The following is a 12694-nucleotide window of genomic DNA, read 5'->3' as shown; positions in this document are numbered from 1 at the left end:
TGACAACAACAAATTCCTTTCACAAGACAATTCACTGATGAAAACACTTGCTATAGTAATTAGAGTTGTCTTTGTTTTGTTTTTTTTTAATCTTTTTTTTTAAATAATCACAGTTTGATCAAGGAAATTTTCCTCAAATTTGGCAGATTTTTTTTGTGTTTTTTTTTAAGATGCAAATACAGATAGACGTGCAAACTGTTCACCCTCAGCGTTTTCCTCACAAACTTCAGACATTTGAAAACTTATTTTTAAGAACAAACATTACTATACAGCGTTCTATTGGCTCTCGAGACAAAAATCCTGTACTCGGTTGTTAAACATTAGAGTAACCCACAGTAACGGGCATTTTTCAAATTTCTTCGAAATTTTGGCAAGGTGTGAAGTTAACACATTAATTCACATGTGTACAGGTATTCCACCAAGTAGATTGACAGGGCACCGACTTAGCAAAGATATCCACCGTTTTGCATTTCTGTGAATAAAATGGAAGATTTAGTTTCAAGCATTGTTTACAGCGTGCGTGACTGAATCAATTTTTTTTAAGTGGTGCAAGACCTGCATGCACATGGATGAGCTAAAACAGTGATCAGTATTAAGGCAATAGGAACATTGATCAAAACAATCCAACAGACCCTCAGGAAAAGCCTGTAATAATTTAACAGTTACTTGTAAGTGTAACTTGTGCCATAGCAATTATTACTGTGCCCTGCAGTGTCAAGAATTCAACCCCAAGCCTTGCTTTTCAATTAATCAAGTGTTTCCTAAAGAAAATAAATCTTTGTATAAAATGGGACTCTTGCAATTGGCACCAAAAATGTTTTCTTTTCGCCATTTTGTTTTCTTTTATATAATTTATATATCTTTTTTCACATGCAAGAGGATCAAAAACATACCTGAATGAAACCTTACAAATTCACCTGTGTATTCTCTCACCAAATTAAAATGTAAACTGCGAGAGAAACAAAATGAGTGCACGCAGAGAGGTTCTGATGTAGCAGCACCTTCTCTTCCGTTCCTGATTTGGAATGTATCAAAACACAAGAGTGGAGAAGAAACACCTAACTGTCTGCTACAGCCCTGTCACTCAAACCCCCTGTCAGCTTTTTCTCCTTACTCTTTCATCGCTTGATTCATCGCTTGAGAAAATCCTGAACTCTCCAACTGTCTAAAATAACCTACGGTTGTAATAAATCTTCTCAATGAAGTTCTCCAGTTCTTCGTCACTTTCCTGTGGAGACTCCGGCTCATCGTACACATAGTCTGGTGGATAAATGTAAGAAGGTGCTCTCCCACTCGGAGGAGAGCGTGGTTTTGGCATGGGGAGAGCCTGGTAAGTTCGGGGATGAGGGAGAATGTAATTAGATATGACAGTGTCAGGTTGTGGGTAGGGGCTCTGGGGGCGCTGAGGGGCTTGCGCCCACTTCCAGTCCCTCGTCTTGGGCCTGTCTCTGTACCTGCGGTTTGGAGGCTTCAGACCGTACCCCATGGAGCCCCCAAAGTTGTAATCAAATGACAGAGCAGGATTTGTATAGAACCGAGGTTTAGGAGCCGGGAAGTAGACTGGGTAGTAGGCTCGATATGGCTTCTGATAATAGGGGAACGAGGGATAGGCCAGAAACTGCTTCTGCGGCTTAAACCAGTAGTCCTGTTTGTTGAACTTGCTTTTGTTTTTCTCCTTGTACCATTTCTTATATGGATCGACTGTGTAAGAGGATTTCTTAGGTGACTTGGGATACTGATATGCCTGAGGCCTTGGCTTGGCTTTGAGGGGAACTAGAGGACGGAAACGAGGGGTGTTGTTCGGGGGTAAATCCTTCCTTTTTTTCTTCTTCTCCTGAACATCACTGATTATTTCAACCACATCATCAGCAGGCAAGTGCAGCTTGCTGGAGATCTCGATCAGCTTATCGATGGTTTGGGGATCCATCTCATCATCATCATCACTGTCCTCTACCTCATTCGAGCGTTTATCCTCTGCTACGTTGTTCAGAAGAGCCACCTCATTCATGTCTCTCATGTAGGAGGAGGATTTCTGCTTTCTGCCCATGTACTCCAGAAGCATATCAGAGGCGATGTCTGCCAGTCTCTGCTCCTCCTCACGAGCCTCCTGTGCTTCTGCCTCCTGCCGCCTTACCTCCTCCTGCTCTGCCCTTGCCCGTGCCTCTTCCTCCTTGCGGGTCAGAATCTCTTCCTCCTCCTCTTCTACAAAGTCAAAATCATCCATAAAGTTTCTTTCAAGCTGCGATGGGCTTTTTGTTCGCTCCTCCTGCCACTTCAGCTTCTTAGTGGCCTGGGCCAGCTGCTGGTTATAGGCTTTGTAGCCTTTCAAAGGTGGGAGGATCTCATTGTCTTGCAGTCCTAGGTCAATATTTTGGAAATAACCCCTGGCTTTGCGTTGGAGGGAGGAGGCTACGTCAGACTGACTCTGCAGTTCTCCATCCACTGCTTTAACCGTATTCACACTGTTCTCACTCTCACTCCATCTTCTGGCTTTTCTTGTCCCCCATTTTCCTCACCTTGATGAACTGACTCTGATGATTTTCCATGTCCTGCTCCATCACTGCCTGATTCCTTGTCGCCTCTATCAGGAGTGCTTCTTCAGAATTCCCCTGGGCCATCTTCTCTCTAACTGGGTGGTCAAGCGCCTCAAGTAGAACTGAGGCTAGAGCACTGGCAGAGTCCATATTTGAAACAAGTTCCTGTCCCAGGGGTTTCTGGAGCAGGCTGTCCACTTTCCTGTGTGTCCAAGCATCTCCTTCTGTTGCCCCCGGGTCCTCTTTTGCCAAGTGGAGAGCCTCATCGATGCTGCTGATTGAAGATCTCTGCTGAAGTGCAGGAGCAGCCAGGGCCGGCAAGGGGGTGAGGCTGAGGAGGACTAACAGGAGAGCTGAGGTGCTGGAGGGGTAGCAACAGCAGAACATGACCATGCAGAGAGGACAGGATGGGGGAGAGGGGAGCACCTTATAGGACAAAAGGAAAATGGTGATTAATCTTTTTATTTATTGATTTATTTATTTATTTTACATGAAAAGTGTATTTACATACATATATGTTAACATTTAAACTCTATAGAAGCACAACGGGTGCGGTGAAATCTGTTTAGCTTAATTGGCATGATTAAATATTGAAACGTGCGCTGGCTTGTATGTGTAACTGTATGTGGGATACACACTATCACTTTTTTTCCACAATAAATTACTTGTTCGCTTTAATTAAAGTGAGTCCACAAAGACTCTGTATAAAAGCACGATCGAGCCAATTCCCCGGGTGCCTCTTCAATGATCACTTATTGAGTCGGATTAGCGAAGCACCAAAACAAGGCGGCATATGGTTAATGACTAAATTAAAACTACACTTTGTCAGTGGAAATTATCTTGCAAAAGCATGCCTAGCATGGCTGAATGAAATCGTATAAATTCACCTGCACTCTTCTAAGCAGTTTGTGAATGGAAACCCTTTATGACAAAATAATACGAGCAATGTTTATTTAATTTTTATATATGCATTCGTTCACGTAACAACGATACGATCGTTTATTTAACGTCATGTGTGTGCGTTCTCTCCTGTTTCTGCTTAGGAATTTTAATCAATAAACTCAATGCAATCTAATCTTCAAAATCCCCTTTCCCACGCATAATCTCATAATAATGTTTATTTCCTCAGATTTTAAATTGCTTTAACAACAAAAAAAAAGCACAGACATAATATATCAAGTGTGTAATATCGGAAAGACAAAGACACGGGTCTTGTATTCTTGCGGGGAAAAAAGGCGAGAAATTTGTGAATGAAACGCTTGTTGATCGATCGACCAGCATCTCCTTGAATGACTCGCACTGACATTCAACAACACGCGATCTCCAGGTAAATAACATAATCGGAAAACTTATTTCTACTCTTAAAGACCTCTTTTGTTTTAATGGGAACTATAAACTCTTTGCCTAGTAAATGTATGAATGGCAGTGCACTTACTCACCTGATTTCCCGAACAAATTAGCTGGAACTCAAAACCTTGTGCTTCTTGGATGACGTTTGGAAACGAGCGCTATCCTTTTCATTTAAAAACTTGAGTTAAAGTAAGTTTGCTTTCCCAAAAGCAGTTATTTGAAACACACTTCGGTCTGTCTTGCACTGTTGAGAGATGAATGCGGAGCGTGATTTTTTTCAGGACCACGGACAGCGCAACTCCCATTTGTATAGACGCGTCTAAACACGTGATCCACGAGTCATCGCGCCGCTCTTGACGTCAGACTCTCCATTGATAAGAATTTCGTGTCTCGTTTGAACTCAGAGGGTACGCTACGGTGCTCTGATGAATGAACAGAGATTGCATGAATGAAACAGTCTCTCCATTAAGAACGAGTGCGGCGGTACACAGTGAAAGCACCACTGCTAAATTAACTCATACAGACACTAAATCTAATTAGGTGGATTGAGCACTGAAGGTTTGCTGTTTTTAACATTGTTGATGAAAGTTTTAATGATAGTTTATTTCAATACAGATGATGACTTCGGCTTAATTTAAACAAGTCAGAAAGGCTACTCTGTACACCCTTTGGCCTGTTGATTGTTTGTGGTGTCCTTAATCAGAGCTGGAGAGACCGAACGGCTGCACCCACCGTGACGCAGGCGGTTCAGCTTCACTGCTCTACTTCCGCTCAATTTCCCGAGCTCGTCCAATTTTCCGCTCTTTGTCTCCTGCCGCCCCTGACTTTCATCTATCTGTCTCTAACGTCATTCTCGTGTAATGGTTTCACATTAACAGTCTTTTTTTAATTACACGAATGTACAGGTAAGCATCACTAGACTCCCTTGTCCTGCACACAGTCCAGAAGCTGCCAGAGTTCCATGAAGCCTTTGCTCTGGCGTTCTATTTTCGAGTTCGAATTCTGTGTGACGTGGTTTAGAACCTTTACATGAATACTGTAGGTTTTAAGGAACAGGCCTAATTGGAAAGTGCTCGCGTGGCATTGGAGCCAACAGCAATCCCGCCAATCACAGTTTATGATTCGTGTAATTGGATTAGTTGCAGTGCGGATATTGAAGTCCCACGAGCCACACTCGAAATGGCAGCATCAAAGCTGTCTCATTATAGAGTGGGAACCTTATTTCAATATTTTCAAAGGTTGCATGCAATAGACTCGTGTTTTTGAATTGCCATGAAACTTTAAGACTTTTCCTAACCCTATTATCGCGTGTTTGCTTTTTATTTGTTTTTTATTAGGCTGCTTTATTTTCAAGGAGTGTGGTTAATCAGGTTGACGAAAGAAGGGATTCAATTTAGAAACTAAAGAGTTTATGACTGCAAACCCTTTTTTTATTTTCGGCTCTATTAAATGGAAGGTTGGTATATGATTCCATTAGGAATGTTCCATATTTCCATTGATAAAGTGCAGAGCTGGTATTAAATCAAACTCTTTTAGGAAAACAAAAATAGTTCTCAAACGCATTACTTGAAATCCCAAAATTAGAACAATTTAAGATTATCTATGATGGTTTAAAGAACCATATTAAACCAATTAGCTGATCTAAAGATTCCTTAATAAAAAATAACGCTGTTTATTTTCCAAATAAACATATAATCAGATCAAGAAACATATACAGCTGTATTCAGCAATATAGACCATTTCAGTGTGGTCATGTCATTCACCTAACATTTCCTGCTGGTTATCAAACTATTTCATAACTGTAACAAGAGGCATTCAATCATAACTTAATTTTAAAAAGCTGTTATAACTATCATTATGTGCCTCTTTTGGATTCTCAGAAGCTATAGAAATTAAAACAAACCAGGAAATACGTTGGGACCACTGTTTTTGTTTACATCCCTCAAAATGTGTTTATGGTTGGCAATTAGTCTATATACAAATTAACAATTAAACTATAACTAATGTGCTCATACGCGCGGCTGGTGCATAGATATACACAAATACATACATGCACAATAAATATGCTGATTACGTTTGTTGTACAAATGACCTTTTATTCTGTACAGAAAATGCGGCATACAACAAAGGGGTTGAAAGAAAAGCGCGTAGTATAGCTATGAGTGTGAATGCGTGTCCTTTTCTACCTTGGTGGCGAATAATTTAAGAGCTAAGGGCCAAGGGTCAGATTTTGATACGGCTTGGCATTATCGACTGCCACTCAGCATTAGCGCAGTTGCGACCCTTAACCAGCGCTCTCCATCCCCCGCGCTGACTCACCTCCTCCTAACTGCCCATGCACTTCACGCAGGACCCAAAATGCCCACTCAAGAAGAGAATGAATACATTATATGTAAAAAAAAACTGAGATAAAACAAAGAGAGATGACCGTATAGTGGATAAAAGCGCTTTTGTAGTTTTTTTTTAAGGGGGGGGGGGGGTAGCTATATGGATAATGGGGAGTAGTGTTCACACCTACACAAGGACAAGATTTGCAAAGTTTTTTTTTTTTTTGAGGGTTCTGTAGACATTTTGGCTGCAATTATGAAAATGTATGTTCAGATACCTCAAAAAATGTCCATTGCTTAATGGAAGTGACATAACACGCTCATGAATAAAGAATTCATACTCCCACGAGACTGAAAAAAAGCATCGTCCTGGGATCGATTAATTCTCCCATTTCACATTTTACTCAGCTGCGGCTCGAGCTTAATGGTGTGTAGCCCAAGCCTTGCGCCCACACACGAGCACCGCATCTGTTTTGATGGCAAATTCTCACAAGCGACTGCTCTCTTGAGGCTATAGCCTCTGATTTGTCGAAAATGTCTGATTGAGAAGTGCCTCAGTCCGGAATGAGCCCCGGGACACATGTAGTCACTTGAGTCTGACGATTGAAACCGAATAATGAGCTAATAATGCACGTAAATATTGACAATGAACATGCGTCCCCTTCGAGACAGTTCATTGTGTGTCAGCAGCATGCGCTCTTTGACTGTAGCCACTGGACTAACTTGCGGGTAGCACTGCTCTGTTTTATTTATTTCGTGCGGTGTCCCAGTTTCGAAAATTTTAACTCGGGGGAGTGTTTGACCTCGGAATATCTCAATATTTACAGTTTGCACAGTTCGTAACTGCGAATGAAGCGTACTCTATCCTCGCGTGCGTCGTCATTCATACAGCTGTTCCGCGCGCTTCTCGTGCACCACAGTGTTTACATGCATTTCGCGTTTGTAATTGTCGCCTTTTGTTATTTAAAAAAGGTATAAATGGGGAGAGGATTTATGAACATGTTTCTCATTATCTACCGCAGGAAATTTTTCGTTGAAATAAATATACAGTCGATTGGTTGCACGCTTAGCAGCTGTGCTGTGAAGATACATAAATAATATGAATCCTAAAGTAAATTTGGTTGTTTAATAATACATCTGGATTCTGCATCTCCTGCGTATTTTTTTTTTTTCACAGAGAACAGACCAAAGCGCATTTCTCCGAATTGAAAACCTTTGGTCAGTGACATATTACGTCGGAGGTTGGCTTCGTATTTGGAGTTAATGAGCCGATTGATATCAGCGAGAGTCATCGGTTCCCTGCCATCAATCTCTCTTTCTTTCACGGGGAGAGAGGATGGATCAGCTCGCCCATAACATTTGGACTAGGTGCAAGCGATGTACAAATAAAACAGACATTTATGTTTGTTCATTTAATCCGCTTTAAACATGTGCATTTAAGAGAAAAGGCCAATGTATTTAAAAATCGTGCACTTTATGTGTAGCTTCACCTCACAAAATACTGCAATAAATACCCTTTATCTGATCTTCATTCTATACTATTATTAATATGTTGTAATATTAGTACGTTTTTTCTGTATGTATATTGTTCTGAATACATAGTTTAAATAGTATTCCAGCATGATCTGAAACCATGTTTTATTCACTAATATATATATATTTTGGTTGTGCAGATTAAAACCTACTTGGCTATAAACACATCACAAATTTGATAATAAAATGTGTAAGATCAGCTTTTAAATTAATCCGAATATCCGAATATTAAACAAATTTTTTTTTAACCATACATTAGCTAAAATCTCGAATATGCTTTTTAATAAATGAGAAGTGGCCGAGACATGAGGTCGGAAAGACAATAGTGACAATAACTCATCTCTTTTACCATATTTAATGTAACATAAACGCTTTTACATATTTGTAGCTTCCTCTTGCACGATTTTGGATTAAATTTTTATTTTATAACTACGTTTTGCTTTATATAGCAAGCAAAGGACAACCTCACGGAATTATAATTGTGATGAAAGGTTATGGGGATATTTTTATAGAATTATATACTTAAACTTTAATTGTATTTTTATTTCCACATGGGTAACTTAGGTTAAATTAAAACGTCAATGCACGGTCAATTTAATGCAGCCTATAGTTAAAAGGGTTTAATATAGGCTACTGCTTTGTCTTAATGTACATCTCCTGGAAATAAATCCAGGAGAGGGCGCTATCATCCAAGCGCTGTGACTTATGATTCCTCTGTGATGTTGCCCATTCCACATTTAAAGTCGGTTATCACGGCAAATATTAGGAGAGAGAGAGAGAGAGAGAGAGAGAGAGAGAGAAAGAGAGAGAGAGAGAGAGAGAGAGAGAGAGCGAGAGAGAGAGAGAGAGAGACTATCAAACTGTTTTTATCGTTGACAGATTTTCAGATATGGCAAGCAACTCTAAAAAGCTTTTTAAAGATTAAAGTCGTTGGAATAAACACACAAGCGAATTAAGTCTCATGAAAATAAAAATGAAACAAAAGAAGATAAACTGTGGTCTTAAACGTCAACAAGAAAAATGTTAGGGCCATTTAAGAGTTACAACCTCATACAAGTAATCTTTTCGCTTAAATGAAGTCACCTTAAATTTTTTGTTCCGACAATGTCAAAGTGAGTGATTTAATACATTTTACAGCTGTAGTTCAGAGAGGTAACGTCTTTTTCATTCAAGTTTTCTCTGCCAAGTTTCTTGACTTTCGGTGTGTATGGAGCAGGTTACGCGCGCATGCGCACCTCGCCGCACAACACATTTACGCACCATAAACGCGCGCCTAACAACACAAGCGCACAAGTGTCCTCCAAATTCCTTGTAGAACGAAAAACTGTTATCAGTTATCAGCACGGTAGCGGACTGGAAGGGAAGTAATTTGAAAGATGCTTTAAACTGGTAAATTGCTGATATGACTCATCCAAGACCCACAACTCTCTGATCAATCGAATGGGAGGGAGGGGAACGAATTTGTGTGTGTGTGTGTGTGTGTGTGTGAGAGAGAGAGAGAGAGAGAGAGAGAGAGAGAGAGAGAAGGGTGGATGGGCAGAAAAGGTAGAAAAAAGCAAAAAGATGAATGGAGGCACACTACTATCAGTATGTGATACGTTCCCCAGTCCAAAAAAGAAACAAATGCTTCTAACTGCCCAAAAATGATCACGTTTTATTACATTTCACTGAGAGGAGACACAAGATCCAGAAAGATGTTTCTTCACAGTTTTTTTTAACCATAACTACACCGCTACTGATAATCCAGACGTTTGAAGAGCCTGTTGTGACATGGACATTTGAAAATGACCACTGACTTCTCATACATCGGTCATTTAACTTACCTCTGTATTGGCATCCTCTTGACTTGGTATTGCAACACTTTGTATTTTATATTTGGCCGCTTGTGTGTTTTTTTATAATAATTTTTTCGAGGTTTTCACCTTTAATGTATTGGTCAGTAGAGATAGAGACAATAGAGACAGAGAGCATAGGGAGCAGAGAGAGAGGGGAAGGATCGTCATAGGACCACGAGGCAGGAATCGAACTTGGGTCACCGTGAGCACCGGAGTGCATGTGTCGACGCAAACCATACAAACCACTCTGGCGCCAACTTGCTTGTGTTTTACTGATCAAACAGCTATAGATAGGTGTCCTCTATTATATTTGTATATAATGTAGTTATTATAGCGCACATTTGTGTGAACATTCATTAAGCATGTTTCTTTTTCACGTATCACCTTTGGAGCACTATCCCTTAAGTCCTAAATTTAAGCCTAGGATAGTTTATGAGTTATAGTGTCACTATTTTGCAGCAGAACTGCAAAAATAAAGATTTTTTCAAAAAAATTTCACACCCATATTTTGCATTGCACCTACTACCTATCTATAAAAGTGACATTTGGGATACTTTTAACACAACACCAGGACTGTCAATGACAGCGACATACAAGGGCTTCATGCTCATTGCATTCTTCTGTGATTTTAGTGTGTGCTGCAGCTCTGCCATATAAGTGTGGCATATGTATTACAATGTTTTAACATAGTTTTCCCACTTTCATTTGGATACAGACATGCCCTTGCAAAAGAAAAAAACACAATTGTTGCCATTTGGACGTAGCTTTTGAATCAGATTTTCTTTTTAGCATCAGCTAAACACCCTCTGGCTCAGCCTGTTACAGCTGCCACACCCCAAACTCTTGCTACTGGGTGTTTGAAACCAGTTACAGTTCTGTTGCAGGACAGCAGATCTGAATTTGTGGGACAATGTAGGACAACAGGGTATACTTTAATATTCATAGGGCTATGTTAATATAACATAGGGCTGGGCGATAAAATTGGTATTGGTATTTATTGACCGAACACCATTGTCAATGACGATTAAAAAAAGTTCAGTATGAACTTACAGTATGAAGCGCTATAGTTTTATTAAAATGTGGCTGCTGAGCGTGTGCCTAGGAAGGAATGCCTTCCAATAAGCTTAGAGGGTTTGTCATTTCCAATGGAGGCTCGCGACTTGCACCACGCACATATGGGAGTGATGCACACATGGTGTGCAAGTGGCACACACGTGATGCACGCACATTTTCCAGGCGCCCATGGTTAAAAAACATCTTAACTTTTCTGAATGCCGCGAGCTGACTGCGATTCATGTAAGCAGAAATAACCAATCTGCTTCACACTTTATATGGAATATACTCATTTTAGTAATAACGGCAGACTAATTACCTCACAGAAGTTAACCCCCGCTTTTGGGCAGCCCTCTTCCGACCTCTTTATGCAGCCCAAAGGACCGAGCCGTCCCGGGAGACACCTGCAAATACCCAGAGTTGGACCATGGGCCATATGGCCGTTCAACGCCGGCGCAGACCTGGACAGTCTCGTCCAGCCTGGCACCTCTTTGTGTTTAAAAAGGGATCATTTGTCCCGATGGGCTTTCAACCAAGGCTGAACCTGGACGCGGGCGTCCCACGCGACACTTTTACCACAGGAGACAGGGATCATTTGTCCCAATTGGGGCTTAGCAAAGGCTGAACCTGGACGCGGGCGTCCCACGCGAACTTCTAACAGAGGAGATAGGGATCATTTGTCCCATTCGAAGCTATTTTATCACACAGATAGAGGAATAATAAAGACACTGAACACCATATGACCTTTATTGTTCAATTTTTATTTAGGAAGATTCAGAGTCTTCGGTTGCTTCGAGGGGCGTTTCCCCTTCGAAGGCGGCCATGGCAGCGTCCTCCTGCTAGTTCCCTCCTGAAAAGAGAAAAGGCCAGTTACCTAACACCACACGTCCCTCTGTTGAGGTCCATGCCAAAAAGGAACTGATTTACCATGGGTGACCCGGGACTCTCTGCCCTCTGGCGCCCCTTCCTTGAGTGGCGTTCTCTGCCCGCTGCCTCCTCCTCCTCCTCCTCCTCCTCCTCCACCAAGGCCCTCTCGAAGAGTCTGCGGTGCTCACGTGCTTGGAGAGGGCCTAGGTGAAGCGCGTAGAACTTGTCTGAGGTTGAGGTATCGTGGCACATGAATTGGGCCACCTTCCTGCGATCCTCGGAAGAATGTGAATTCTTTGCCTGCGTCAGAGACAGACAGACAGACAGAGACTTTTTGTGGTCAAAGCCGCTGGCAGTCATGGGGGTCAGGGGGGGCACTGGCATAGATACTCACGTGGGTCGCGATGGCAGTTCGGACGTCAGTGAAGGTGGGCTTGCCGGGAAGCCCCATGCTGGTCCATGCAGATTGAAAATATTTGTTCAGGGTTCGACAGGGACTGGGTCTGGAAGTAAAAAAAAAATAGGAGGCCTGGCTCCCCCGGGGAGGCTAGCCCGCAGCTGCAAAAACCTGAACCAGCTGTATTCTTCCTTGTTGAGAGACAGCTGAGCCGCGCCGAAGGCTCGGTTTGTCTTGTGCGTGGTGATCTGGGAAAAAAGAGAAGATGAGTGAGCCCTACCACTGGTGGCCCCCACATGCAACGTCCCACTCACGTTTATGACATAGGCGGACTCGTCCGGGCTTCTGGAAGCCTCTTGGACCTCCTGGATGGTCAGGTTCTGGAAGACCCCACAGCGATGGCCCGTGATGCAGGTCAGGTAGCCGGTCAGGTAGCCATAGAAGCGCCACTGCTGCCTGGTGTCTGGGCTGGACTCGAGGCCGTCTGACGGAGGGAGGTTAGGGTTAGACTTTTCCAACAAACCATGTTTACACCACCAACGGTTTTAAACTTAGCAATAGCCGCTGGTGCCCCAAGGCAAAAAGATAATGTCTGCTCCGGGGCGCCAGCGGCTCGGTCAAACCGAGCGACGTCAGCGTACCCACCCTTAACCCCCATTCGGGGGTTAAGGGGTGGGTACGCTGACGTGGCTGGTTTGACCGAGAGCCGCTGGCGACCCGGAGCAGACATTATCTTTTTGCCGGGGCATCGAGCCACGTCAGCGTACCCACCCCTTAACCCCCATTCGGGGGTTAAGG

General features: G+C 42.4%; 1 protein-coding gene across 1 annotated transcript; it reads right to left on the bottom strand.

The window, feature by feature from the left end:
* Nucleotides 1-1080: 1080 nt before the first annotated feature.
* Nucleotides 1081-4160, bottom strand: LOC130236753 (uncharacterized). The gene is made up of 3 exons (XM_056467509.1): nt 3974-4160; nt 2517-2960; nt 1081-2467 (listed from the first exon to the last, which is right to left on the bottom strand). Exons 2-3 carry the CDS (start codon nt 2925-2927, stop codon nt 1166-1168), a joined length of 1713 nt encoding a protein of 570 aa, XP_056323484.1. The 5' UTR covers nt 2928-2960; nt 3974-4160; the 3' UTR covers nt 1081-1165.
* Between the last annotated feature and the right edge of the window lie 8534 nt (nt 4161-12694).

The sequence above is a fragment of the Danio aesculapii genome, chromosome 10, assembly GCF_903798145.1.
Source record: "Danio aesculapii chromosome 10, fDanAes4.1, whole genome shotgun sequence".
NCBI classification, from domain to species: domain Eukaryota; kingdom Metazoa; phylum Chordata; class Actinopteri; order Cypriniformes; family Danionidae; genus Danio; species Danio aesculapii.
This window is presented reverse-complemented; position numbering and strand designations above follow the sequence as displayed.